The following is a 26,636-nucleotide window of genomic DNA, read 5'->3' as shown; positions in this document are numbered from 1 at the left end:
ATTAAAAACTAAAGGACAAAACTTAAAAATAATTTGGGTTAAAATTTACTTTACATATAAATTTCTAACATGCTAATTATAGTAGGAGAACAAAATCCTTAGTTTTCATTAAATTAACAACAAAGACTGGTTTGGTGGTCCATTTTTCAAAAGTGTTTTATATACCAGAAAAGCACAGGAACAAAAGCATGATTTAAAATATATATCATTTCTATAAACTAATATTCGCTAAAGGATTAGTGCTTAATATACAAGGTAAAAGAGATCGGGACTCCAGTGTGCTGCAGCAGCCAGCCCTGGTGCCGCAGTTTCAAACATCTTCAGCACATTCTCTCATACAACACCCTGCATTTCACCCCGGAGGAGGAATGCTGGCAAAGATATGCACCACATGAGATCTGCTGTTGGATTCCACCACATGGAATTTAAGCTGTTGGGCCCTGAAACTTTATTCAGCAGTTGGAAACCATTCCACGGCGTTGCTCCTTCACCCTCCCACTTGGGACTAATGCACAGGCATGAACACCTATTGAAGAAAACAACACAAGACTTCAACCAGTGACTACGGTAGGCTTGTTTCTCACATATTAATTTAAATACTGTGTGTTAAAGTGTGATTCTAAAAGTCTTAATAAATGTAAAGTCATTTGTAGTTAAGTTTAATTTTCCTTGAATAATTAATTTTCAGCAATACTTTCATATATCATTTTATAACTTTAACATTGATGTAAATAAGAACTGGAAGTTACAAACCCATTTTATTTTGAGATTTCAAACCCTGGCTATCTGACAGACTGGCATCTGCAGTGCAGCATCAGCACCTCTCAGCGACTGTGTGTACTTAAAAGCTGTCTGAAACGTGTACTCAGCAGTTAAAGATCACTGGTGAACCTCAAAGAATCTTTCCAGGACATTCTCCAAAGTTCCTCCCTTAAAGTTTATGTGACCCTAGTCTGCAGTGGTACTGCTGCACTGTCCATAGTTTAAGCTTTAAAAGGCAAGATTACTAATTAACAAGATAACCCGCTATATTTACAAAACTAGAGAAACTTTTATTATACACCACTTAAAAGTGTTACTGTCTACTTTTATGATGTTAAACTTAAGGTTTAAGTTTTAATCCTTGCCTCAGACTGCTTCTTTTACCTCAATATGGATCAAGAGTTCCTTTAAAGCAGCAATGTTGAAATATGATATTTTTAACTCCACATGACACAGGATCATGTATCTTCGTGTTAACCATTTATATTGCAAGTATTCCAAGAAGACTCTGACTGCATACAAATACCCATATTCAAGGCATTCGATTGTTAGTAAACCTAGCAATAATTCTTAAATTTCTTGATAGGTAAGAAATAAAACTACTTTCTGAATTTTTCAGAATCTTTACTGGCACATAAAAAACTGTTAGTATCTAATTAAGAACCGCTAAGGGTTAAATAGTTGTTCTCTATCCCCTACTGCATACACAGTGCCAAAATATTCTCCAAGCTTTTAAATATTGCTTCGATAGTCTGCAGTTTTATTTCCAGGGGGGAAAAAAAGGAGCTTTTGTTCCACAGCTATCAGGTCACTGTGAGTTTGCTGAAATGAAGACTGTGCATTCTACACTTCTCCTGCTACTGCTCGTGCCTCTGACACAGCCAGCACCACAAACTCAACTCGACTCACATATTAACTATGAGTATGGAACAGATCATTTGGAAGAAACAAAATTTAGCCAGGACTATGAAGATAAATACCTGCATGGAAAAAATACTAAGGTATTTTGTTTCTACTTTAAATTTATATTCTAAAATGATACTCATTTAAATGCATATCTTCCCTTAATTTCAATATTTGATAAGGAAAGGAGAAAGGCATTTTAATATTTAAAATAATTGTATTATTCAGATATACATGATTCTTCAATTAACAAGTAGTACCAAATGGTAAACAAAAAGTAGCTAAAGAAATCAAAAATTAAAATTTAAAACATTAAGACTCTGATAGCAGCAATTTATGCTAAATAATGCTACATAATATCCTATAGCTGCATGTTATATTGCCTCAAAAATAAATTAAGAAAAGATAAATTATCAGTTTATGTTTATAGAATTCAGAAAAATACAGTCCAAGGAAGTAAATATAAAAATATTTATTGGTTATGCATGCCAATTACATAGAATACCAACAAATAAAAAACTACAATTATTATGGGGATTTGTTTTTAACCACATTTAAGTTTAGACTCTACTGATTTATACCAAAGATCTGTAATGACATGCCACTGAGTCATGGTTTTTATACCACAATGATACAACCTTCAAAGCAAAGCAATTACTTGTGGTTTTTTTCTGGGTATACAGAAATACTGGGAGGAGAAGGAAGTTAACATAGCATAAAACTATATGCTGCCCACTGTGTGTGATGCACACATACACTGGAAAATTAGAGTCGGATAAATAATAATATTCATTGCTTTAAAAGTTCTTTTTTACCACAAATCAGATAGTTAAGATTTTAAGATTAACCAGTCCAAACGCTTTCCCCTCCTAACTCACAATGAGCTAATGTTAATGCTACAGTTTCTTTTTTCCAAAGGAATGAGTTAAGATGCTAGTATTATTTCTACCTACGGTTATGACAAAACAGACAAATTTCTGTATCAACAGTTTCAAATTAAAAATCAAACAAAACCAAAAAGGTTATAACCTATTGTCTTACTGGAATGATCTGAGTCTATCAACTAACTGCAAGATACTTTCAAAATTCCTTGAACCTTAGAGCTTTCTGCTTAACTACATGGAGCTTTAAGCAGTTTTCCATCAATATAAATGTGTGGGCCAATATTTGTGTGAAGTGGAGAATTCAATGGGGTAGAGTGATGTTTAGGTAGTACACAGATGGGAAAATGAGGGTTAACGGCAAGGTCAGGAGCCCACAGAGAAAACATGGAGCAAGCGGGGAGGTAGAGGGAATAGTACCCCATATAATAAATTATAGTCTACTAGCAGAAAACACATTCTCTGGAAAGAGGACAGAGATGAGATGAAAATCCCCAGTTATACAGTGTTAACAGCCTATACCAATGGTCTGATCAGGTAAAGAAGCAGGATAAAAGGATCCATCGTAAGGCCAAGGCAGGATGCCAGAAGAATTTAGTCAGTACTTTATGTTCTACAGCTACGCTGTTGCTCAGAAGGATTGACACCGAGAAGAGGAAATCAGTTCATATAAAGAACGATAAAGAATAGTTCCACATAAGAAAAACTTTCATTCACATTCAGAGAACTATCTCCTAACCTCACACCTAGAAATTCAATATATTAAATATTTATCAAATATTGAGTTCAGTCCATGAAAACAAAAAAAGCTGATTCTCTTACTCAGGAGTGCATATCCATCCTACCTAGAGTAATGACAGTGTAATTTAATAAATAATGAAATGGAATTATGTATAAAATCTTAATGGAGGGCTGAGATAGCTTGTCACATAAAGTCTCTTGCAGCCATAAAACCCCTAGGCCCATATAGTGGAGAGAACTAACTTCTACAAGTTGTCCTTTGTTTAATATGTATGTCACATACATATAACATGAATACATATATACATACTTATATATACAGACATACACATATAAAACAAAATCTTGATGAAATACCTTTACCAATGACTATGAGGAATGCTTGTGATTCTTCCAGTTTTACAGGCAGATTCCTGTCTTATTACACCTGATAACAAATTTCTAATTTTACAATAGGAAAAGGAAACCATGATAATTCCTGATGAAAAAAGTCTCCAGTTACAAAAAGATGAGGTTGTACCATCATTACCGACCAAGAAAGAAAATGATGGTAAGTATGAACAATCTATCATCTAGTAGTTTTGTCTTTTTGTTTTGTTTTCTGAAGACAGGGTTTCTCTGTGTAATAGCCCTAGTTGTCCTGGAACAAGCTCTTGTAGACCAGGCTGGGCTCGAACTCAGAGATCTGCCTGCCTCTGCCTCCCGAGTGCTGGGATTAAAAACATGCACCAACACCAGTTGGCCATCTACTATTTTTGAAAAGCATCTTTTAAAAGATACATACAAAGACATTTTATTCCTTGTTGTAATCAAAAGTTGTCTCAAGGCATATAAACTGAAATTTCCTCTTCAATGGTAAAGTCATTTTGGCTACATCCGATGTGCTCATCACCTACCATTGTACACTGCGAGGGAAAACTGTGGACTAGAAAACATTCAAGAACATTCAGCAAAAATATCCATTAGAAAACGTTTATTTTTGTTCACATAAAAAATAAATTCAAAAGCCTGGCATGGTGGCATACACCTTTATTAATCCCAATATTTTGGAGGCAAAACAGACAGACCTCAGTGAGTTCTAAGTCAGTCTGTTTATGTAGCAAGTTTCAGGTTAACAAAGAGTACATAACAGGCCTTGCCACAAAAGCAAATCAATTCAAGAAAGAATTAAAGGTTATTTTTCAAGTACAACCAACAGACTTACAACCAATATAATACAATCAATTATTATCTTCAAGACAATTGGGGAAGCCAGGGATGTGGTGGCATACTGTGCGAGGCCCTAAATTCAATGAATAGCACTTTAGAAAGCAGCAAGCAAGGAAACGCAAAGTAGAGAAACATGACTCTATATAAATATCTACAATGTCTGCTTCAATTAAAATAACAGGAATATTACTGCAAAAGAACAAGCTACAAGCCATACTGTACAGTTCTTATATTTGATTTATTCTTGTTAAATAACATGGTTTCACATGAAAGCATGAAAAAAATCCACCCACACCAGTTCCTGTCTTGTAAAATAAAGTTAAAATGAACTAAAACAGAAAACACATCCTCAAAGTCTGGCAAGTATTTTAGTAAAAATGGACTTAAATAATTGAAAAGACTCCTTTTCTTGGACAGGATGCCTCAGTATCATAAAATATCATTATTCTCTAAATTCAGAAAAAAAAGACAACCCCACTAAAATTACTAAATTTTCGATAATGCTAGGGAAGTGGATTCTAAAATGCTTATAGATACATATAAAGGAACAACGAGAGTACAGTTGTGGAAACACTGAACATTGCCATACAAAACACATTTAACAAGTTGGGGATACTAGCAGAAGAACAAAGACTGGACACAGAATCAAAAAGTAGACACAAACAGAAACACAAAGACATTTAGTATATAATTAAAGCAAGAAAAGTACTCAAGCACTCAGCCACTGAGGGAGAAAATTTTAACTAATTGAGTGTAGGAGAACTAGATAGCCATTTGGAGGGAGATAAATTAGATCCATTTTCATAAAAAGAAAAATAAACATAAACATGATCAAGGATCTAAACAAACAAGATGGGACTGGAGTGACGGCTCAGCAGTTAAGAGCACTGGCTGTTCTTTGAAAGGAAACAGGTTCAATTCCCAGCACCCACATGGCAATTCACAACTGCCTGTAACTCCAGTTCCAAGGGATCTGGCACCCTCACACAGACATACATTCAAGCAAAACCCAATGTACATAAAAAATGAAAAGAATCTTTAAAAACAAACAAGCCAGGTGGTGGTGGCACACACCTTTACTCCCAGCACTCGGGAGGCAGAGGCAGGCGGATCTCTGTGAGTTTGAGGCCAGCCTGGTGTACAAGAGCTAGTTCCAGGAGAGGCTTCAAACTGCAGAGAAACCCTATCTCGAAAAACCAACCAACCAACCAACCAACCAACCAACCAACCAACCAACCAACCATACAAGACGAAGTCTTACAAGTAGTAGCAGACAGTTTGGGAGTGGGATGGCTCAAAACCCAGAAATTTTAACAAAAAACATTTTAAAAATTACTTCATAAAATTACAGAAAATAAAAAACTTTTTTTTCCAATTTTATTTTATGTACATTAGTGTTTTGCCATGGGTTTTAGATCCCCTGGAACTGGAGTTACAGAGAGTTGCGAGATGCCATGTGGGTCCTGGGCACTGAACTCAGGTCCTTTGGAAGAGCAGTCAGTGCTCTTAACCACTGACTGAGTCATCTCTCCAGCCCCAAGAAAAAACTTTTACATCATAGCAAGAACCAATGTTCATGCAAATACACACAAAGCAGAAAAATAAACAATATTTTTAATTTTTAATAAGAATATGTCTGGAAGACTATTAACAAAATGACTTTAAAGTGACACTAAATACATGAACAGATGTTCAATCTCACTTTTAGTTAAAAAATAAAAATGAGGGGGCTGGCTCAGCGGTTAAGAGCATTGCCTGCCCTTACAAAGGTCCTGAGTTCAATTCCCAGCAACCACATGGTGGCTCACAATCACCTGTAATGAGGTCTGGTGCCCTCTTCTGGCCTGCAGAATATTGTATACATAATAAATAAATATTTTAAAAAGATAAAAATGAAAATTACACTGAAATTCCATCCTTAACCTGATTTTAAAAATTGAAGACAAAGAAAAGTTTAAATTTCCAGAACAAACAAAGGATAGCACTGTAATGACTCCTAAGATTTCCATCTTAAACCTAAAAGTTCATGCATTGAAGATAAGAGAAGTGGAGAGGGGATGACCAACCAAGGAAGCACTCTAGGTATCTAAATAAGAGCCCAAGTGAAGACATTCTAAGTAAGACATTCCAAGGTAGGATCATAAAACTCCAGCAATGACTGATTTTCAAGTTAATGGTTTGTTCTTCTCACTTGGGATTTCTAAGTCAATAACTATTGTCATCTATTTGAAAAATGTTTTCAACACATCAAACTTGAAAAACATCAAACTTGATAAATCAATTATTAAATTCTGCACTGTAGACTCCATTTATTTGTTTGTTTATTTATTTATTCATTGTTTTTCGAGGCAGGGTTTCTCTGTAGCTTTGGAGCCTGTCCTGGAACTAGCTCTTATAGACCAGGCTGGCCTCAAACTCACAGAGATCCGCCTGTCTTTGCCTCCCAACTGCTGGGATTAAAGGGGTGCGCCACCACCGCCCAGCCCTATTTTTTTTAACATTCAAATGAGGAAAGGTAGCCTTCCATGAGGTCAGCAATTAGACAATCACAGCAAAATAGAAAATAAAAATGGGGCCAGCAAGATGGCTCAGTAGGTAAGCCTGACAATGTGAGCTTAATCTACACAGTAGAAGGAGAGAAGTGTCACCTACTGTGGTATGAATGCACCCATAGATTTACACACACATACAATAAGAATAAATAAATATAAGAATAAATAAAAATAAGTAAATAAAATATGTTGACTATGGACTATGTAAAATTCTGATGAATTATTAAGCTCAATACAAGATAGCAGTTGGTATGACAACTATCTTTCCTGATTTACCAATGATTCTGTAACAGGCCTTTTCAAATCATAGCATTCATTAATTCATTATAACAATAACTTTACAATCAGATGATGAATTTTTTCAAATGAGTTTATGCTTACAATTTTGTTTCCTAACTTAGAAATGCCTACATGCCTGTTGTGTGTCTGTTTAAGTGGCTCTGTCTACTGTGAAGAAGTTGACATTGATGCTGTGCCACCACTGCCAAAGGAATCAGCTTATCTTTATGCACGATTCAACAAAATTAAAAAGCTGACCGCCAAAGATTTTGCAGATATGCGTAAGTTTAAAATATAAAAGCACAAATTTCTGTTTTTCACTTGCTATATTAAGTCAGCACTATTGAAGCATTCATGTATACTACATACACTTCATAAAAATCAATCTTTTTCTTACTAAAAGAATCTTTTTATACAGACTTCTGTGATCATTCTTTTCTATTTATTTATTTATTTATTTATTTATTTATTTATTTATTTATTTATTTAGCAATATTCTGTCTGTGTGTATTGTGTATACCTGCAGACCAGAAGAGGGCACCAGACCTCATTACAGCTGGTTGTGAGCCACCATGTGGTTGCTAGGAATTGAACTCAGGACCTTTGGAAGAGCAGGCAATGCTCTTAACCTCTGAGCCATCTCTCCCGCCCATGTGATCATTCTTTACTGTTGATTTTGCTATTCCATCTAACATAGGTATCATCTTAAGACCAATACTTCAAAATACACACTATCTCGGGCGGTACATAGTACCAGCATGACCAGGACGCTTCTCCAATTAACTAGACACTTTTCCACTTTTACCATAAATACACAAGCTGCTTTTATTTTCCTTTTCTATTGTTTATTTATGTATTTATTATTTATTTTTATTGTTTTGTTCTACTTGGGATCTCATTTCCCATGTGCTAGGATTACATGGGAAAAGTTCCTTTTCTTCAACTTATAACTCTTTCTTCTTTTTTTTCTTCCCTCCCTCCCTCCCTTCCTTCCTTTCCTTCCTTTCCTTCCTTTCCTTCCTTTCCTTCCTTTCCTTCCTTTCCTTCCTTCCTTCCTTCCTTCCTTCCTTCCTTCCTTCCTTCCTTCCTTCCTTCCTTCCTTCCTTCCTTTTTTTTCTTTTTCCCTAGACAGGGTTTCTGGATCTTGTTCTGGAACTCACTTTGTAGACCAGACTGGCCTTGAATTCAAAGATCTGTCTGCCTCTGTCTCTCAAGTGCTGGGATTAAAGGCATGCACCAACCACTACTGCCTGACCTAATTTATAACTTTTAAACCTTGTTACATATTTAAAAATGTCTGGAAAGGAAGCTGGAGAAATGGCTCAGTGTTTAAGAGCATTTGCTGCTCTCTCTGTTTGACCCTCAGAACCCTATATCAGGCAGTTTACAACTACCTGCAACTCCTGCTCCAGGGTATTTGATACCATTGCCTGGACACTTCATAGGCACCTGCACTCACACATGACTTACCCCCACACAGAAAACACGTGTACATAATAATTAACAATCTTTTTTAAAAAAATCTGGAGAACAACTTTTTAAAATACTAATACCCCATGAAATGCAACCACATTCCTTGGATGATTCAACAGAAACGGTTCTGAAACAGTCATGTTTAACTTTTTCTCGGATCATTAGTAATCAGCTTTTTGGCTAATAAAATTTAACTGGACTAAGGTATTGTGGTCAGCATACTATTAATACCTCAGGTTCACTCTCCAGCACCTCATGAAAGCACAGCTGAAATTACACAGTATCAGGCTATAGGTTAGAGTACCAACACTGCAAGATGAACTTGACTCAGTTACTAAATGCAAATACTATCCTGGGCCTTGAACAGAAACTTTCCTCCAGTCTACATAATGAGATTCTAACATCTTATTTTTTATTTATTTCTGTCAAGCTAACTTAAGAAGACTTGATTTTACGGGAAATTTGATAGAAGACATAGAAGATAGTACTTTTTCAAAACTTTCTTTGTTGGAAGAACTTACACTTGCTGAAAACCAGCTAGTAAGACTTCCAGTTCTTCCTCTGAAGCTTACTTTATTTAATGCTAAGTACAACAAAATCAAGAGTAAAGGGATTAAAGCAAACACATTCAAAGTAAGTATTCCATGGAATGACAAAACACAATGTGAGTGATGATATTTTAAGTTTTTATTACATTTATTTATTGCGGGTATTTATTCATTTTGTGTGTGTGCACATACCAGGTATACATGTAGAGGCCAAGGATAACTTTTGGAAGCTGTTTTTTCCTTCCACTTGTGGGTCCTGGTCATCACGTGGAATGCAGGTCATCAAGCTTAGCAGCAAGAATGCTGACAGAGGAGGCATCTCACTGCCACAGTGATAATATTTTTTAACTGGTGCTTGTTTTCCCCCCATTCTGCTCCTCTACTACTTTTGAGGTATATTTCTATTCAACAAGATAAGAAGTGAAGAGAGCTATAGCTGGCATTTACCCAGATAAATATTTCAGAACTTGGAACAAAAAGACAAACATTCCACAAAAGAACATTGGGTTAATGTGTGTTTGTGTTGCAGAGGGACTGGCAGCATAATTCGTGGTAGAAAGAATGCTTAGCATGCTTGAGGACCTAAGTTCACCCCAGCACCAAACATGATCAAATAAGCAAAACATGTATGCCATACATATATCATACAAAGACACAGAAATGGGTGTCTTCTGTCAATACAAAGGAACATTTTTTTATTTAAAAGTAAACACTATTATCTCATTGTTTCAAAAAATTGTATTCTTCCTATTAACCAGGAATAACTGGTATCTTTTATATTTAACTTTGGTAGGTAATATAGCAGTGTTCCTCAAAGAATAAATCAATAATTCCAAAAGAATGGAAATGCTCATGAAAATTGAAAAAAGTTATCACCCCAGTCCAGAACTTCCATAACTATGATATAATCACTCTCAGCCCTAGGCAGGGCAGAGAAGGTAACCTCAGGCAAAAACACGATATGCTCAAGCTACTGCTGGCAGAAGACAACTTTGTTCAAAAGGCAAGATGTGAGGTATGGTGGAGCATGATGGAGGAAGGAAGATCTATGCCTTTAAGGCTAGCATGGTCTACACAGCAAGATCCCATCAGCCAGGCTATCTAGTGAGACATTGTCTCAAAAATAAAAACAACAACAACAAGCACAGCAACAAAAGAGACACGATCTCACTCACATGAAATTGCAACCACCCAGGAGCCTCAGGCAGGAGGATCTAAAGTTGAAGACCAGTTTAGGCAATATCACAAGAGAATTCCTAATAGAAAAACCTAAACTACTAATGAAAATTTCACTTACGCTAGTTTACGTAATTATACAAGTTTGACATTTATCCACAACTGCCTGTTTAAAAAATATTTCCTAGCTAGTCGGTGGTGGCACAGGCCTTTAATCCCAGCACTCGGGAAACAGAGGCAGGCTGGTCTCTGTGAGTTTGAGGACATCATGGTCTACAGAGCGAGTCCAGTTCAGCCTGTTTCACAGAGAAACCCTGTCTTAAAAAACAAAACAAAAAATATTTCCTTTTTCCTTATATTTACGGTAACCATTCAACATTATAGGGTTTGTTAGTTTTGTTTCTGTTTTTGTCCTTATGGTATTTTTCATTAAAAATTTATAACTGATAGTTACATAAAACTGTATAATACGTATGATTAAGGCATTTTCAGAACATGACAAGATGATCTAAAGAAGCAAACCATTAACAAGGGCAGGGAAGTGTCTTTTGCACATTCATCTATACCCTTTGTGGTATAAGATAATACTGCTCAACCAGAAAATCTCGAAAATAAGGCTGAATCAATGTAATCTTTGGGGGTCAGGCCAGGTAGTAGCATTTTTGGTATTCTGAAGGCTTCACACTTTTCTGTTGATTAGAACTGGATTCAGGAACAATGTTTGTAAATGTAAATACAAAGATATTTGGAGAAAAAGCTGATTTTTATACTATTAAAAATATCCAAAAGATTGATTTGCTGTTGATATTATAAGCAATGTTGGTGGTTTTGTTTTTTAAATAAGGGATTCAGAAACTAAGGATTCTTTACTGACTTTACAAAGCAGACTTAAGATGGACATAGTGGTACACATACCTGTAGTTCCAACACATGAGAGGCTAACAGTAGGAGGACTTTCAATTTAAGGCCAATCTGGTCTACACTGTAAGGCCATGTCTCAAAATACAAACAACATAAAACCAGAGCAGACACACTTTCTAAAAACAAAATATAAATATACCTCGTGCGCTAGGTAAATGCTTCAGCATGTAAAGGCACTAGCCTGCAAAGCCTGAAACCCAAGTTCCACATCACACATCTCCAATCTTTTAACTCTTAAAGTGAGTTGGGAAGAAGAGATAAGAAAATTAATAGACATTCATGGGCCACCTAGCCTGTGGTGCAGCATCGACTCCCAAGAGTTATCTTCTGACCTCTGCAAGCAGATGCACATGTGCACAAAAACACATGCGTCATTTTTAAATTTAATTTTGCAATTTAAAGAAATGAATTTAAGTAGGGGAGACTTTGAGTAACAAGCAGTGACAGAATGTTTAGAGCACGATATAGAGCAATTCCTTGTGGTCCAAGCTACTTGGAAAGGTAAGGCAAGAAGATTGCTTCACTAATAGGTGAAGGCCAGCCTGGGAAAGGTAGGACAACCATGCCCATCTCAGAAAAAGAAAGAAGGATGGAAGGAAGGAGTAAACAAAGGTAGATTTAAATATTCTGGATTTTAAAAAAGAATATTGTGCAAATTGGCATGAAAAATGATAAATTTGTCTACTTTATTTAATACCTTAGGGTTGCAATAACCCTAAGTACAGTATCAAGTTACTATAATTCAAATAAAAGCAGTCCCGGGAAGACAGTTGATGTCCATATGATGTAAAGGGAGAATGTTTATGAAAGAATTAAGGGGTGGGGAGATGGCTCAGTAGGTAAAGTGCTTGCTGTCAAATTTCACAATCTGAGTTCAATCCCTAGGTCAAACAGGAAGCAGAAAATCAAATGCTGTGCGTTGTCCTCTAACTTTGAATATGTGCACTATGGTTTATGTACACAAGCACATATATGCATAAAATTTTGAAGATTAAAAAAAGATAAAAGAGCCAGGCGATGGTGGCGCACGCCTTTAATCCCAGCACTCGTGAGGCAGAGGCAGGTGGATCTCTGTGAGTTCGAGACCAGCCTGGTCTACAGAGCTAGTTCCAGGATAGGCTCCAAAGCCACAGAGAAACCCTGTCTCGAAAAACCAAAAAAAAAAAAAAAAAAAAAAGATAAATGATTGAAATAATAGCATAGGAAAGAAGAAGCAGGCAGGGCATAGTAGGTGTAATCCTAATATCTGAAAAGCTGAAGAGGGAGGATGGTAAGCTTCAGGGTAGTTTAAGATACATGGTAACCCCCCCATCATAAAATATGACATGGTAGCACAGGATGCATATAAAAATTAGGAGTAACGTCACAGAAAAATTACATTCTGAAATCATAGCATGCAATCATACATAGTAATGAGTTACTGATTATAAATAATATTCCAACATAAACCCCTCACGGGAAAACATATGTCATGTTAAATTGCATGTTTGGCAAAATGCTTTGGGAAACGGCATCTTGTTAAGTACCATCTCTTAGGAGTAGCCATTTTCCTAGGAATATGTAAAACTTCTATGGAAAGTTCAGGAGTTGCAAAAAAACACTTGAAGGATTCAACTATCAGTCAACACACAGCTGCCCTCTAGACAAATATTAAGGGCTGAGTATTCCAGGATGAGATAAATATCAGAAAAATGTGGAATATTCAATAGATATCATAATGTCTTAAAAACCAAAAACCCTACTCATAAGGCAAAAACCCAATAACAATCAAAGCAACAAAGTACTACTCTGAAGCTGATACTATCAAAATATGCTACATCAATACTGTTTTTAAAGTATATATTATTTGAATAATTTGAAGAATGCATATCAGTGACATTGAACTTTTTTTCTTTTTAATAGAAACTGAATAAGCTCTCTTTCCTCTATTTGGACCATAATGATCTGGAATCTGTGCCTCCTAATTTACCAGAAAGTCTACGTGTAATTCACCTTCAGGTACAACTGTTCTTTGTACAATAACTAGCTTTATTTAACTATGGGGCCATGTTTATTACTTGAAAAACTTATTTATATGTCAGTTATGGTTATAACACCAAAACCGTGTGACCACTTAATGTCTATATAAGAATTTCAAGTCCAGGGCTGGAGAGATGGCTGGCTCAGCAACAATATGGTGGGTCACAATCATCCTAAATGAGAACTGGTGCCCTCTTCTGGCCTGCAGGCATACATACAGGCATACTGTATACATTATAAACAAATAACTCTCATTAAAAAAAAAAAAAAAAGAACTGCAGGTCCAATCCAGAGTACACTAAGTAGATCGATCAGTCTAAGAAGTATAAAGTCTGTTTAAGCAGAATACACCTTTCAGCACCTCCCAGTCTAAGTAAAGTTGAGGACTGACTACAAGGCCTTACCTAAAGCAGACAAGCATTCTATCACCAAGCATTCACATTTTTAATTTTTATTTATGGCAATATTCTGCTCCTTATTCCTCAGGCTGCCTGACTGGGGTGAGAAGGGGTGAGCATTAGGCATTCACTGTCTATATAACTGAAACTCTTGGATCTGAGGTACATGTTAGAGGCAAAACCATTGAGCATGACCGGTCACATAAGATGGGGATGCCTATGTGGTGTTTTGTGGGTTTGTTTGCTTTGACATCCTCAGAAGAGGGGATTCCCTTGATGGTGACCACAGTGAGGACAATGAAGAAAACAACAGGCACACTAAATAACCAAGCAGAACTGAAACATACAAAGGAATCACAATCACAGTAGTAGGAATTGTGTTGTCTAACAGGCCAAATTCAAGAGGTATCTTTGCTGACACACCTGTGACACATAATGTGCAGTGTTTTCTAAATACTAACCAATTCACCACCACCAGCTGAGTATTCTAAAATTCAATTCTGATACCTCTGAGTCTATGGAGACCCCGTAAGTCCACGATTCAGTCTGATAACACTGTTCCCTTTGCAGGTACAGTATGAAGCTTGTGTTGTTTTGTCTTATCCCTATATTGCAGTTTTCTAGAGTGGTCACTATGAGTTACCTAATTATTATAATTCCAAGTCCTGAAAGACACTTCTATCATCCAAGAAATTCTAAGTTCAATTTCTTTATGCCAAAATCTTCTGGGACCCAGGATTACTCTCGAGCTTTCTGTAGTGTGGTGGAGGCAGAAGGAAGGGACAGAAGCACAGAATAATGGAGGCGAAACAACCTGGGCAATCGGCTACCAACTGACACAGGTGTTATGTATCTCCTAGTTACTCTGAACACAGATTTGAAGACCAATGATTTACGTTTCTTTCTCCAAAATAGTAGCGAACTCCAATTTCTAATTTATGTTTCTTTTTCCAATTAGTGGCAGACATGTGCTTTTGGAGGCATTTTATCTCATTTTACAGGACAGCATCAAGTGGGCATTGCAAAAGTGAAAAAATGAAAAGGAGCAGAGGTTGATATCTCAGCATCACAAGAATCTCAACTTCTTTTCACCTCTTTAAGGAATATTCAAACACACTGTATCACTTTGAGTTAACACACTGGAATAGGACAGTTTCTTTAGCTTGCATGTTTCTATTTATATTCCAAACAGGATTGGACAGAAGCAATTTGGAAAAATAATGAGTAGACTGTTAATCCAAAGCAATACGGTACACTTAAAAATATGTTTAGGTTGCAAAAGAGAGTGTCATTACAGTGGACTAATATTTTTAAATATTATCTCTAAAAGAAGATTCCATTTTAGGCAAAATATCCTGTGTAATCCTACTGTATAATATACAAAAGGTTGATTTTAGATTTCTGAGTATTTTTTCTTTTATTTTTCAGTTTAACAGCATATCTTCAATTACAGATGATACATTCTGCAAGGCTAATGACACTCGTTACATCCGGGACCGAATTGAAGAGATTCGCCTGGAGGGCAATCCAATTGCTCTGGGAAAGCATCCAAACAGTTTCATTTGCTTAAAAAGATTACCTATAGGATCATACTTTTAAAAACCATCAATGCAATGTATATCTAAAGTAGTGCACCTAATGTCTTAAAGGAACATAAACATTAGCTTACTATTCTCATTTTATCTCACTATTGTAGAATTTTATGTTTAATCAATGATGTCCAAAGTTCTTACATGTTTTTTCTTACATGTTACTATAAAAATAATCCAGACTGAATCTCTTAGTTCAAAACAAAATGAACTAAACTAAACAACATTAAAAACCCCTTGTAGTTTACACTACATCTAAACAGTGTCCTTTTATATAAACACTCACATGAGATCCACCATTCCCAAGACTAATGAAGTAAGAGAATGCCAAGAAACGGTGAACTGTTTGTCTTTCTTAACATTTACTGTATTTCAAAAGCATTTAAGGCGACGTTCCAAGAAACTGTGAAAAGCCAAATGTTCCAAGTGACCGTCCACTGACTTTATGATTCATCAGCATTCTCCATGAAGCAGAAACCTTTTCTGTTACGGCAGCTATTTTATTGTATTTCTCATTTAGTCTAAGAAAAAGGGTAGCCACATCTAGGTAAAACTTTCCAGTAAAGTAAAATTTTACTCTTTGGTATAGAACCAATTTAGAAAAGTTCAGTTTTATGCTTTGTGGTCACACAGATAGTCTTTAATCAATTACTTAAAAAAATTCTAAGAAAAAGAATAAAAATTCTACTGATTTTCTCGGAGAGTAATAAGAGCCCTTCACTCTAAAGATTCTCAAACATGAAATGAGTGTAAACTTTTCACAGTATAGGAAGGATTTCATCAATAAATTTGTTCAAATATAAGAAATTTAAATGAAGTCTACTGTGTTGTGCTGTACGTAGAGCTTCAGCTATACATATGTTCACTCAAACTGCACACTCACAATCCACCCATGAGCACCACTTCTCAATGGCCATGATCTCCAGACACATGGAACAGAGAAACCCAACCTTCTGTCTAACAGTGATGACTGAACAATGCAGATTAAAGTTCCTACATTAACCCTCAGAGGAAGGTGCATATAGCACACTCACAAATATTAGTCTATATATTACTTTGGAGTTGAACATAAAATTAACAATGTTTTAGAAATAACTATCTTTTATATACAAAAGTACCACTATTATTTCCATTATTGGGTACACATTAGAATCTGCATGCTTTTCCTAGAATACTCAAGCATTTGGTGTTTTGCCCCAATGCAGACTGACCCCTTTCTCTCTCATGTTACAGCTGACCCCAGAAAAAACTTTTCATTAAAGCACTTGTGACCTATAAGGCCATACTGATTACTCTAATAATGTTTAGATATACACATGCATACAAACACAGTTTGGTATTTTAGGGGTATGTATTGTTCTGGGGTCTGAACACAGTGCCTTATACATTTTGGACAACACTATTGAACTCTATTCCCAGCCTTCTATATTATTTTTGTAATAGAATTTAATGAGAAAATACCATAAGATAATTATAATTTTTTTCAAAGTTAAAACCAATGGTTTTGATGAAATTTTCGGGAGAAAGAATATTGCTAAAAATTATAAATTACGGAATTTACTTAAATAACTTGGATTTTGAGTGAGACCACTTGAACATAGGTAGCTTATATCTTTGTTACACACCTTTGTACGGAAAAATAAAATAAAATCCAGAATGGACCGAGGAAAACAACACAAGTAAATTATTCTTGATTCTACTCTATAATACAGATATTTCATTCTTGACAATTATAACTAAAGAAATAGTCTTAAAATTAAAAAAAAATCATAACAGGATTAGTGCTCTGGAATAACTTTTTTGTACACTGTGAAGATTTGTCACTTGAATTGGTTTAATAAAAAGCTGATTGGCCAGTAGCCAAGCAGGAATGGGCAGCACAACCAAACTAGGAGAATGACGGGAAGAAAGGGCAGAGTCAGGAGTTACTAAGAGACATAGGGGGAACAAGACATGCTGGAGGACAGGCAAAGCCACAACTCATGTGGAAATAAATAGGTTAATAGAAATGTATTAATTTAAGTTGTAAGAGCTAGTTAGTCATAAGCCTGAGCTCTCGGCCAAGTATTTATAATTAATATAAACTTCAGTGTGTTTGAGAGCAGCTGTGGGACAGGAAAACCCACCTACAGATTGGTGATGTGGTTCAGAGGTTAAGAGAACCTACTGCTCTTGCATAGGACTCAAATTTACTTCCAGCACTGACAACTCCAGTGTCAGGGACACCAATACCAACCTCCTACTGGACTCAACTGGCAATGCACACATGTGGCATACATACAAATGTGCAGCCAAAAATACACATACACACTGGGCGGTGGTGGCACACGCCTTTAATCCCAGCACTGGGGAGGCAGAGGCAGGCAGATCTCTGTGAGTTCGAGACCAGCCTGGTCCACAAGAGCTAGTTCCAGGACAGGCTCCAAAGCTACAGAGAAAGCCTGTCTTGAAAAAAAACAAAAACAAACAAACACATTCACATAAGATGAAAATGAGATATTTTAAAAATTATTTACACCTTACAAATATATAAAAAATACATAAAAGCAAAAGACATTTGTGGTAGTTTAAATAAAAATAATTCCCATTGACATATATTAGAATGCTTAGTGAAAGAAAGTAAACTGTTTTTTGTTTTGTTTTGTTTTGTTTTTGTTTTTGGTGACAGGGTTTCTTTGTGACTTTGGAGCCTGTCCTGGAACTAGCTGTGTAGACCAGGCTGGTCTCGAATTCACAGAGATCTGCCTGCCTCTGCCTCCCGAGTGCTGGAATTAAAGGCATGCGCCACCATTGCCCAGCTGAAACTGTTTTAAGAAGAATTAGGAGGTATGGTCTTGTTGGAGGAGTGTTGTCACTGGGGGTGACCTTTGAGGTTTCAAAAGCCCATGCCAGGCTAATTGTCTCTCTCAAGGCCTGTACCAAATGTGAGCTCACAACTACTCCAGCACCATGACTGCTTGCCTGTTACCATTCTCTCTACCATGATAATGGACTTGCCCTCTGAAATGTAAGCAAGCCCCTAATTGAATGTTTCCTTCTATAAACTGGTTGTGGTGTCTCTTCACAGCAATAGAACACTAAGAAAACATACATAGGGGGCTGGAGAGATGGCTCAGTGGTTAATAGCACTGCCTGCTCTTCCAGAGGTCCTGAGTTCAATTCCCAGCAACCACATGGTGGCTCACAACCATCTGTAATGAGATCTGGCGCCCTCTTCTGGCGTGCGGGCATACATGGAGGCAGAATGTTGTATACATAATAAATAAATAATAAATCTAAAAAAAATACATAAAATAGACACCTATGTTCGTGGATCTGGAAATGTTATATTATTAAGACAATAAAACGATCTCGAGATTCAGTGAAATCCCTATGAAAGTATCAATGATGTTTTTTACAGAAGCATAAAAGTAATCTACTCTAAAATTTATATGAATTATTTAAAACCCCATATAAACAAACAAAAAAATCTTGAAAAAGAAGCAAGAGAGTAGACTCATCTACTAACTTAAAGACTTATTATAAAGACACAATAACTCAAAGAGTATGTGTGCATGATATAAGAAATTAGAGAGCCCAGAAATAAATACATGAAAATATAACAAAATCATGAGAATTACTTGAAGGACTGCAGTATGGGAACTGCCCATGTTTCATTCTGGAGAAAGCCTTACACCTGACAAATTTTATTAAGTCAACCAAAGAGAATGCATTTAATAATGAGAAAACAACTGAACCCAAATACAGGTAAATTAGTACTGATCTTTAAAATAACAGCCATAGGTTAGGCTTTTGAAGGACTAGAACCTTGAAATATTATTTACACTGATTCATTCAGGTTTTTGTGTGGCTGACAGCTGTTAATAACAATGCTATGGAAGTAAGTAGGACCTAAGGGATTATAAGACAACCAACTTTTGATTATGTCCCTAAACAATTTTTTGAAAAGCAATCTTTAAGTATGTCCATCAGACTTAAAACCATTACTTATGTACTAGAGATAAATCTTGATCCCACTGCCAGTGGCCCCACAAACTGCCCAAGCCATATAACTATCACCCACATTCAGAGGGCCGAGTTTGGCCTTATGCAAGTTGGAGCCGGAAACCTTGTTCAGCCTTGATACACTGGGGAGGGCTTTGGCTCTGCCTCATCATGATGTGACAGACTTTGTTGACTCCCCATGGGAGGCCTTACCCTCTCTGAGGAGTGGATGGGGGTTGGGGTGGGGAAAAGGTGGGGGCAGTGAGAGGAGAGGAGGGAGGGGGAACTGGCTTGGTATGTAAAATAGAAAAGATTGTTTTTTTTTTTAAATTAAACAAGAAATAAAGAGCTGTGTAAAATCAAAACGAACAAGCAAACAATTACTTCATAAAAATCAAGCGTCAATATTTATACTCAAGATGTGCAATAATACAGCAGCTTAAAGTAGTCTGACATAGAAATTACAATTATATTGCTTTGTGACAATATATAATAGGTTGTTTGAGGAGAGTGTACATAGACTTGCTGGCCCGGAACTCACTATGTAGACCAAGCTGGCCTCAAACTCATTCTGACCTCCCTGTTCCTGCCTTATGAGTGTGGGGCTCAAATGCATGCACCGCCACAGCAGGCACTATATATTCTTTATTAGCATTTCTTTTTGTTTTTTATGTACTCCTGAAAAGCTGAATTTTCAAAAATAAAATTCTCAATATATTAACCATAGTGAATAGTCAAAATAATAAAATTTCATAATATCAATTATCCATTGATTTAGATAGAAACTTCTCACTCATTTATTACAAATAACTGCTAATTTATTAAACCAGTGACAATATTCTCCATTCTTTGAAATTTAAAGCACGTATGTAGTGCATACTATTAATCCCAGCACTAGAGAGGCAGAGCCAGGCAGATGTCTGTGAGTTTGAAGCCAGCCTGGTCTATATAGTTCCATAATATCCAGACCCTGGATATTATAGTCTACATAGTCAGACCCTGTCTCAAAAAAGAACAAAAAAAGAAAGCAAACTATGAGTATATCAACAAAATTAACACCAGCTTCATTTTCTACATATATTTAAATTTAAAATCTTCAGACTTTACCTTAAAATGCTTAAATGTGTTCTTACGATATTCATACCACTCCACAAAAAAATGTAGACTTCGGAAAAACATGAGCAAATCTCTTTTTTCTTCTGCTCTGTAAGAGAAAGATGCTATGATTAATAACTAGAATGAAATGATAGGCTCACTTAAACTTATTATTTTTTATTAACGTGTTACACTAACACTAAAAATACCCTTGATGCCCTTCTATATGTTGATCCCTACACTTGTGTAAGTGTGTGTTCTGTGACAGCTAATGCTAACTGCCACCAACTACTATATTAGCCTGGAACGTCCTCAACTGTTTGAATCTATCCAACTATCTAAGCACCTGACCTCTGACAACTGACAATTTTCTTCCAACCACTCAAAGGCCACATTCTCCAGGAAATCTTATTTGATGAATGCAAAATAATGTGCTTTCTGGAACAAAGTTTCTATCCCATACAAGTTTCTGAATGAGAACCCTAGGCACAGAAGGCTGGGGCTGAATAGCAGAAAGGCCAACCACACATTAGAGGGTGGGAGCTCTGGGCTAGCAAGACTCCATGTGTGGCATACTGTAGGCATTTATATTCCCATAGTTCTTGGTAGTATTCCCATTATCAATTATCATGTTTATGATTTTAGTCATTTACTTCTTTGTAAGCTTTATTCATGATTCCTAAAAACAGTGGAACATCAGCATCAACTACCTTATCCCTGAAACACACCTCTCTGCTAAGGGAACAGAGAAGGTCCACTGCACTGGCCAGAATTAAAGTTAGCCTCTCCAAAATACACTGGGAACTAGGCAAGTTAGCATTATCTGTAAAGAAAAACTACTTTTCTTCATATACACTAAGTCAGCTGTTACTGGAATGCTAATCATACAAAGAGCAAAAGCCAGCTAATAATGCCAATACTTATGGCATCTAACCAATAAAATTTGGTTTTGTGATAAATGGTACAGAAAAGGAGCACTGTGAAAAGCACAGTACTCTTGGTCCAGCAGGCTGCAATTGATCCTCACAGAATACTGTGAACAGGATCAGCACCATTAAATGAGGTGACTGGACAAACTGAGGTGCCACTTGTCTAGTCCAGCAAGCACCGGACCTCTGACAACTGACAATTTTCTTCCAGCCCATCACCAAATTTCTTTGATAAACAATTTTATAATTAATGTCAAATAAACAGAGTTGAGTACTACTACCACAACCAACTTATAAACCAGTTTCACTAATAGAGAATAATGAGAGGAAATACAACAGACTTCATGTCAAATAGTTAATATAATTGGGTATCTTTAAAGTATTGGGGGGGAACACCCTAAAAGCTCAAACTGTCAACTAAGAATTCTATATCCAAAAGAAATTTTCAAAAATACAGATGAAAGCCGGGCAGTGGTGGCGCACGCCTTTAATCCCAGCACTCGGGAGGCAGAGGCAGATGGATCTCTGTGAGTTCGAGACCAGCCTGGTCTACAAGAGCTAGTTCCAGGACAGGCTCCAAAACCACAGAGAAACCCTGTCTCGAAAAAAAAAATACATATGAAGACTTTGAAACCAATAATTTAAAAAAGCCAAAACAATCCACTACAAGAAAATTATTATTATTATTATTAATTTGAGACAGGATTTTTTTTTTTTTTGTAATAGCCCTAGCTGCCTCTCCCTCCCAAGTGCTGGGATTAAATGTGTGGGCCATTACTCTCAGCCACAAATTTAAAAAACAAGGATAAGATTAAGTCAGTAAAGTTAAACGGTGGGTCTCAGTAAAAAAATGCTGGGATCTTTGGTGTCCCAGCTATAAGAAATCCCTCAAGACGAGGGGGGGGGGGGGAGAAGAGACCAGCTTGCCTTGGAGGGAAGAGAGAGATTGGGAGAGGGCAGAGCTTGTCTCTTAAAGGGACAGGGCAGGCCAGCATAATTATAATTATACTATAGCTGACTAATATAAAATGTCTTTCTTTGTGTGTAATTTTATTCACACACACAAAAAAAATTGGTGGCTTCATTTTCTTTTTTGTGTGTTGTTTTATTTTGTTTTCTTAGTCAAAGGGATTTGTTGTAGTATTGGGTTTTTGTTTGTTTTTTCAGAGGGGAGAGGATCTGAAAGGATTGATTTAGGGGAGGAGACAAGAATATGATAAAATATGTCTAAATTTAAGAACTTAATAAAAATATAATAAAAAGAAAAAAATCAAAGTAAACTACTAGACTGCTAAAGTAGATTGTGTATATTACAATCCCCATAGAATCAAATAAAAAAGTAATACAAAAAAATATAGCACAAAAGTGAGTGGATAAATTTCTAAGAAATATTTCAAGAGGGACATGGTGCTGCCCCCAGGCTGCACACTTGATGGCCCTGCCTGGGATACCTGAGAGGCATGTGTGGCGCAGAGAAGCAGAACTAGAGCAACAGTAGTGGTGACAGGCTTGGGAGCATGCTGAGATCATCATTGCTGAGTAGAGCTGGTCCCACTTGCTAGGAAGGCGCTGGCAGCAGGGGGCAGTATTGCCCACAGGCTGCAAACACGATGAGGTTGCCTGTGGTAATGGCTGGGTAGCTGGTACTGAGGTCAGGGTGTTGCACAGCAGCCTGGAGCATTCACAGGTCCTGCTCTCAGACACTCTCAATCCCAAGATCTCTCTGACTCTGAGCAGCAACAAAATATCCAAATTGAAGTATGATTCATTTTCTGGGTTAAGTGTCCTCAAAAGACATCCATGATCCCTACTAGCAATGTCAGAAACCATGCTGATGTCCATGATCTCCAGAAACCAAGTTGATGTTTGTGATCCTCAGAAACAATGTTGATGGCTATGATCTGAGCTGTTACTGGAAACAACATGGATGTCTGGGCTGCAACTAGAAACTATGTTGATGTCCATGATCCAAGCTGCCCCCAGCAGCTATAAGCAGGGAAGCTTCTTTTGCAGTGGTATCAATGCAGACTCTTAGCTGAGAAAGAGAGCCGTTGAAGGCTTCTGTACCAACCTCTCCCCCACTCCTTAAAAGAAACAGTGCAGACATGAAACTATAGAAGAGTCATTAAAAATTGAGATGAAGATGCTAAAGTGTAGCTATTCACATTTGATGGCTTCTGGTGGAGGGTGAGGGTGGGAGAAGTGTAGGGTAAAAGGGCCAGTCAAAGAAACCCACCCTGGCCCTAAAATCAGAGCCAGTGAAAGAAATATGTTCTAGCCCTGAAATTAGAGCCAAAAAGTTAAAAAGTGTCAGTAGAAGGAATATACTTTGGCTCTGAAACAAGAACCAAATCTGTCCCTGCCCAACTAAGCAGAAAACCAACTACTCCCTGAGCAGAAAACCAACCAATCCCTGATCACGAGATCTAGCCAATCTGAGCTCAAGAGACTGAAATTTGACCAATCTTCACACTGAATATCTTCTCCCTGGACTAACTTTGCCCATAAGAAGCCCTATATAAGCCCTGTACATGTTCAGTTTGCTGCTGCTGCCATTTTCTGCCCTGATAGGGGTGGCCACTCTTCTGGATTCTTCCCTCCCAATAAATCTCTGGAATAAAAGAACTGTGAGACCTTCTTTTGCCCAAATGGAGTGGAGGAGAGAAGTAACTTTACTGGAGCCTCAGAAGGGCAGGGCTGTACCACTTTCCCTAGTAATAACAGAGTAGTTATGCTCCAGGGGATCTGAGCAGAACTGTAATACCTTCCTTGGGAAACCTCCTCCTGCCAGAACAGAGCTGTTACATTAGAGAAACCTTTTCCTGGACCAGGGCAGTAAACTGCTATGCTTACTGTGACAAGGTATTCCTTGGCTACCAACTGCCAAGACCCCTTTCCATCTGAGCTAAAATGCCTACAGGGAGGACACAATTCTCTTTAAAGGGATGGCCACTGGGAGTTTGACTAGGCTCCAGTGAGTACATGGCCATCATAAATTGGACTTTTGGTGGTAGTGGTGGGGACACAAGGGTGAGAGGGACCTGGAAGGAATGGGAAGCATGTATGATCAGAGTGTATTATATGAAATTCCCAAGAAATTAATAAAAACAGGACAAGGAGGGGAAAAATGAAATTCTTCAATGTGATGATTTTCAGATGATGACCTAAAAATTTCATCTTCCCACGGGGACAATTCCACTGGTAAACTCTGTGTGATAGAGTTCTTGTGAAAATCTGGCATCTATGTAAGGCTTCCAACATCTACTGTAAGGCTCAGTCAGCAAATTATGGTTCATTTCAGTCAAGTTCAGCTCTTGGTACAACTGCAGCTCTCTGGGGAAGTCTGAGTGGAGAAAAAGGGACTCTGTACTCCCTATTTTTGGCATCTGTCTGCTCTGATGGATGATACTGTTCTGATCACAGAGGTGCAGATAAAAGACAGGAACTTTGTGGGCAGTGATGGTGCATGCTTTTAATCACAGCACCCTTGAGGCAGAAGCAGGTGGATCTGTAAGCTCAAAGTCAGCCTGGTTTACAGAACTAGTTCCAGGACAGCCAGGACTGTTACACAAGTGAAATCCTGTCTTAACAAAACAAAACAAAACAAAACAAAACAAAACAGACAGAAAGTCTTTAGACTTCTACTTATCCCAGATGAAGGGGTTTCCATTGGATATAAAGGGCTAGTGAGCTTTTATGCTTCATTTTTCATTTGTCCTTTTCAGGATCCAGGCAAGCAGGAAAAGGACAATTATAATATTTATAGCAGCCAGATAGCAGAAAATAGAGAAACTCAACACAATAGCTAACTGTATTAAACATATGCACATAGACATACTATCTAGCAGCAGGTATCTACTGTGAAAAACAGAATGGCATTTCTTCAAAAAAAAAACTAAGAGCCTGGAGGTGGTAGTGCACACCTTTAATCCCAGCACTCAGAAGGCAGAAGCAGGTGGATCTCTTGTCAGTTCAAGGCCAGTCTAGTCTACAGAACAAGTTCCAGGACAGTCAGGACTACACAGAGAAACCACATCTCAAAAAAAGAATGAAAGAAAAATTAAAAGTTAGAATTACCATGCACACTAACAATTTCACCTCTGGGTATATGCCTAAAAGACAGGAAAACAGTCTCAAAGAGATACTTGTATACTCATTCTCATAACAATAAATAAAATGTGGAAAGGACCTGTGGAGGTTTGAATAAAAATGGCCCCTATAGGCCCATAGGGTATAGCACTATTAGGAAATGTGTGTGACCTTGTTGGAGGAGGTGTGGTCTTGTTGGAAGTGTCACTGATACTGGGCTTTGAGGTTCCAGATGCTCAAGCCTGGCCAGTGTGTCACTGTCTCTTCCTGCCGCCGCCTGGGGATCAAGACGTGCAACTCTCAGGTATTTCTCCTGTACCATGCATGTATGTATGACACCATGCTTCCTGCCATGACAATAATGGACTAAACCTTTGAACTGTAAGCCAGCTCCAGTTAAATGTATTCCCTCATAAGAGTTGCCCTGGTCATGGTGTCTCTTCACAGCAATAGAACCCTAACTAAGACAGGACTTCTATGTCCACTGGCAAATGAATGGATGACCAAAATATGGTATTTATTTACATCATAATTCTATTTTAAAACAAGGAATTTCTCAAACATACTATTATGGCTCTACCTTAATATTATACCAAGAGTGTCTATATATAAAATGTACCATACATTTCAGAAATCTGCAAGAATTTTTTAGTAAAGAAATAAATAACATATTTAACTCGATTCAAACAGTATACAATGCATATGTATCAAAACAGCATCCTTAAGAATTTTAATTTTTTCAATGTATCAGTCAAAATCAATTTAAATTTTAAAAAATATTGTACTAACTAAAGCCAGTCTCTACCCCCAAAAGACAAATACTTCATAATTCGTGTAATGATTCAGCTACACAACATGGCCGACACTTCTGGGTTCCAGAGCCACACATATGCGGACAAGCCCTCAGGCAGAAGTGCCTAATGGCCCCGAGAATCTTAAAGGACCCCAAATGACCCACATGCAGCATGGTTGCATCATCTACGTACCATGCAGGTGCATGAGCCCCTGTGCGCATGTGCTAGGCAGCCTTTAAAAGCTGGAGGCGCCATCTTCAGCTCGCGCTTTCTCTCTCTCTCTCTCTCTCTCTC

The 26,636-nt window shown here is 37.3% G+C and overlaps 2 protein-coding genes across 3 annotated transcripts in view; one reads left to right on the top strand and one right to left on the bottom strand.

The window, feature by feature from the left end:
* Positions 1–26,636, bottom strand: part of Cenpp (centromere protein P) — a 178,066-nt gene that overhangs the window by 124,156 nt on the left and 27,274 nt on the right. The window contains exon 5 of the mRNA XM_050144468.1: positions 20,543–20,639. Within this exon, the coding sequence (XP_050000425.1) occupies positions 20,543–20,639 (97 nt within the window). The remainder of the gene's footprint in view (positions 1–20,542; positions 20,640–26,636) is intronic.
* Positions 368–16,268, top strand: Ogn (osteoglycin). Of its 2 annotated transcripts, none has more exons than XM_050144466.1 (7): positions 368–567; positions 1,563–1,763; positions 3,744–3,837; positions 7,450–7,608; positions 9,231–9,433; positions 13,348–13,443; positions 15,291–16,268. In XM_050144466.1, the coding sequence occupies exons 2-7, from the start codon at positions 1,590–1,592 to the stop codon at positions 15,459–15,461; spliced, it is 897 nt and encodes a 298-aa protein (XP_050000423.1). In that variant the 5' UTR covers positions 368–567; positions 1,563–1,589; the 3' UTR covers positions 15,462–16,268. The 2 variants fall into 2 exon arrangements, with proteins under 2 accessions (XP_050000423.1, XP_050000424.1); XM_050144467.1 differs by having other exon boundaries at positions 1,533–1,763.

Source organism: Alexandromys fortis, unplaced genomic scaffold, assembly GCF_014885135.2.
Source record: "Alexandromys fortis isolate MF-2015 unplaced genomic scaffold, M_Fortis_MF-2015_v1.1 scaffold_1, whole genome shotgun sequence".
Lineage (NCBI taxonomy): Eukaryota > Metazoa > Chordata > Mammalia > Rodentia > Cricetidae > Alexandromys > Alexandromys fortis.
Note: the sequence above shows the minus strand (reverse complement) of the source record. Positions and strands in the feature narration are given on the sequence as shown.

Coding starts and splice junctions, on each gene's coding strand:
- Ogn (XM_050144466.1), top strand. CDS start 1,590: ATGAAGACTGTGCATTCTACACTTCTCCTGCTACTGCTCGTGCCTCTG. Junction 1,764..3,743: donor TGCATGGAAAAAATACTAAG/GTATTTTGTTTC, acceptor ATTTTACAATAG/GAAAAGGAAACCATGATAAT. Junction 3,838..7,449: donor GACCAAGAAAGAAAATGATG/GTAAGTATGAAC, acceptor TTCCTAACTTAG/AAATGCCTACATGCCTGTTG.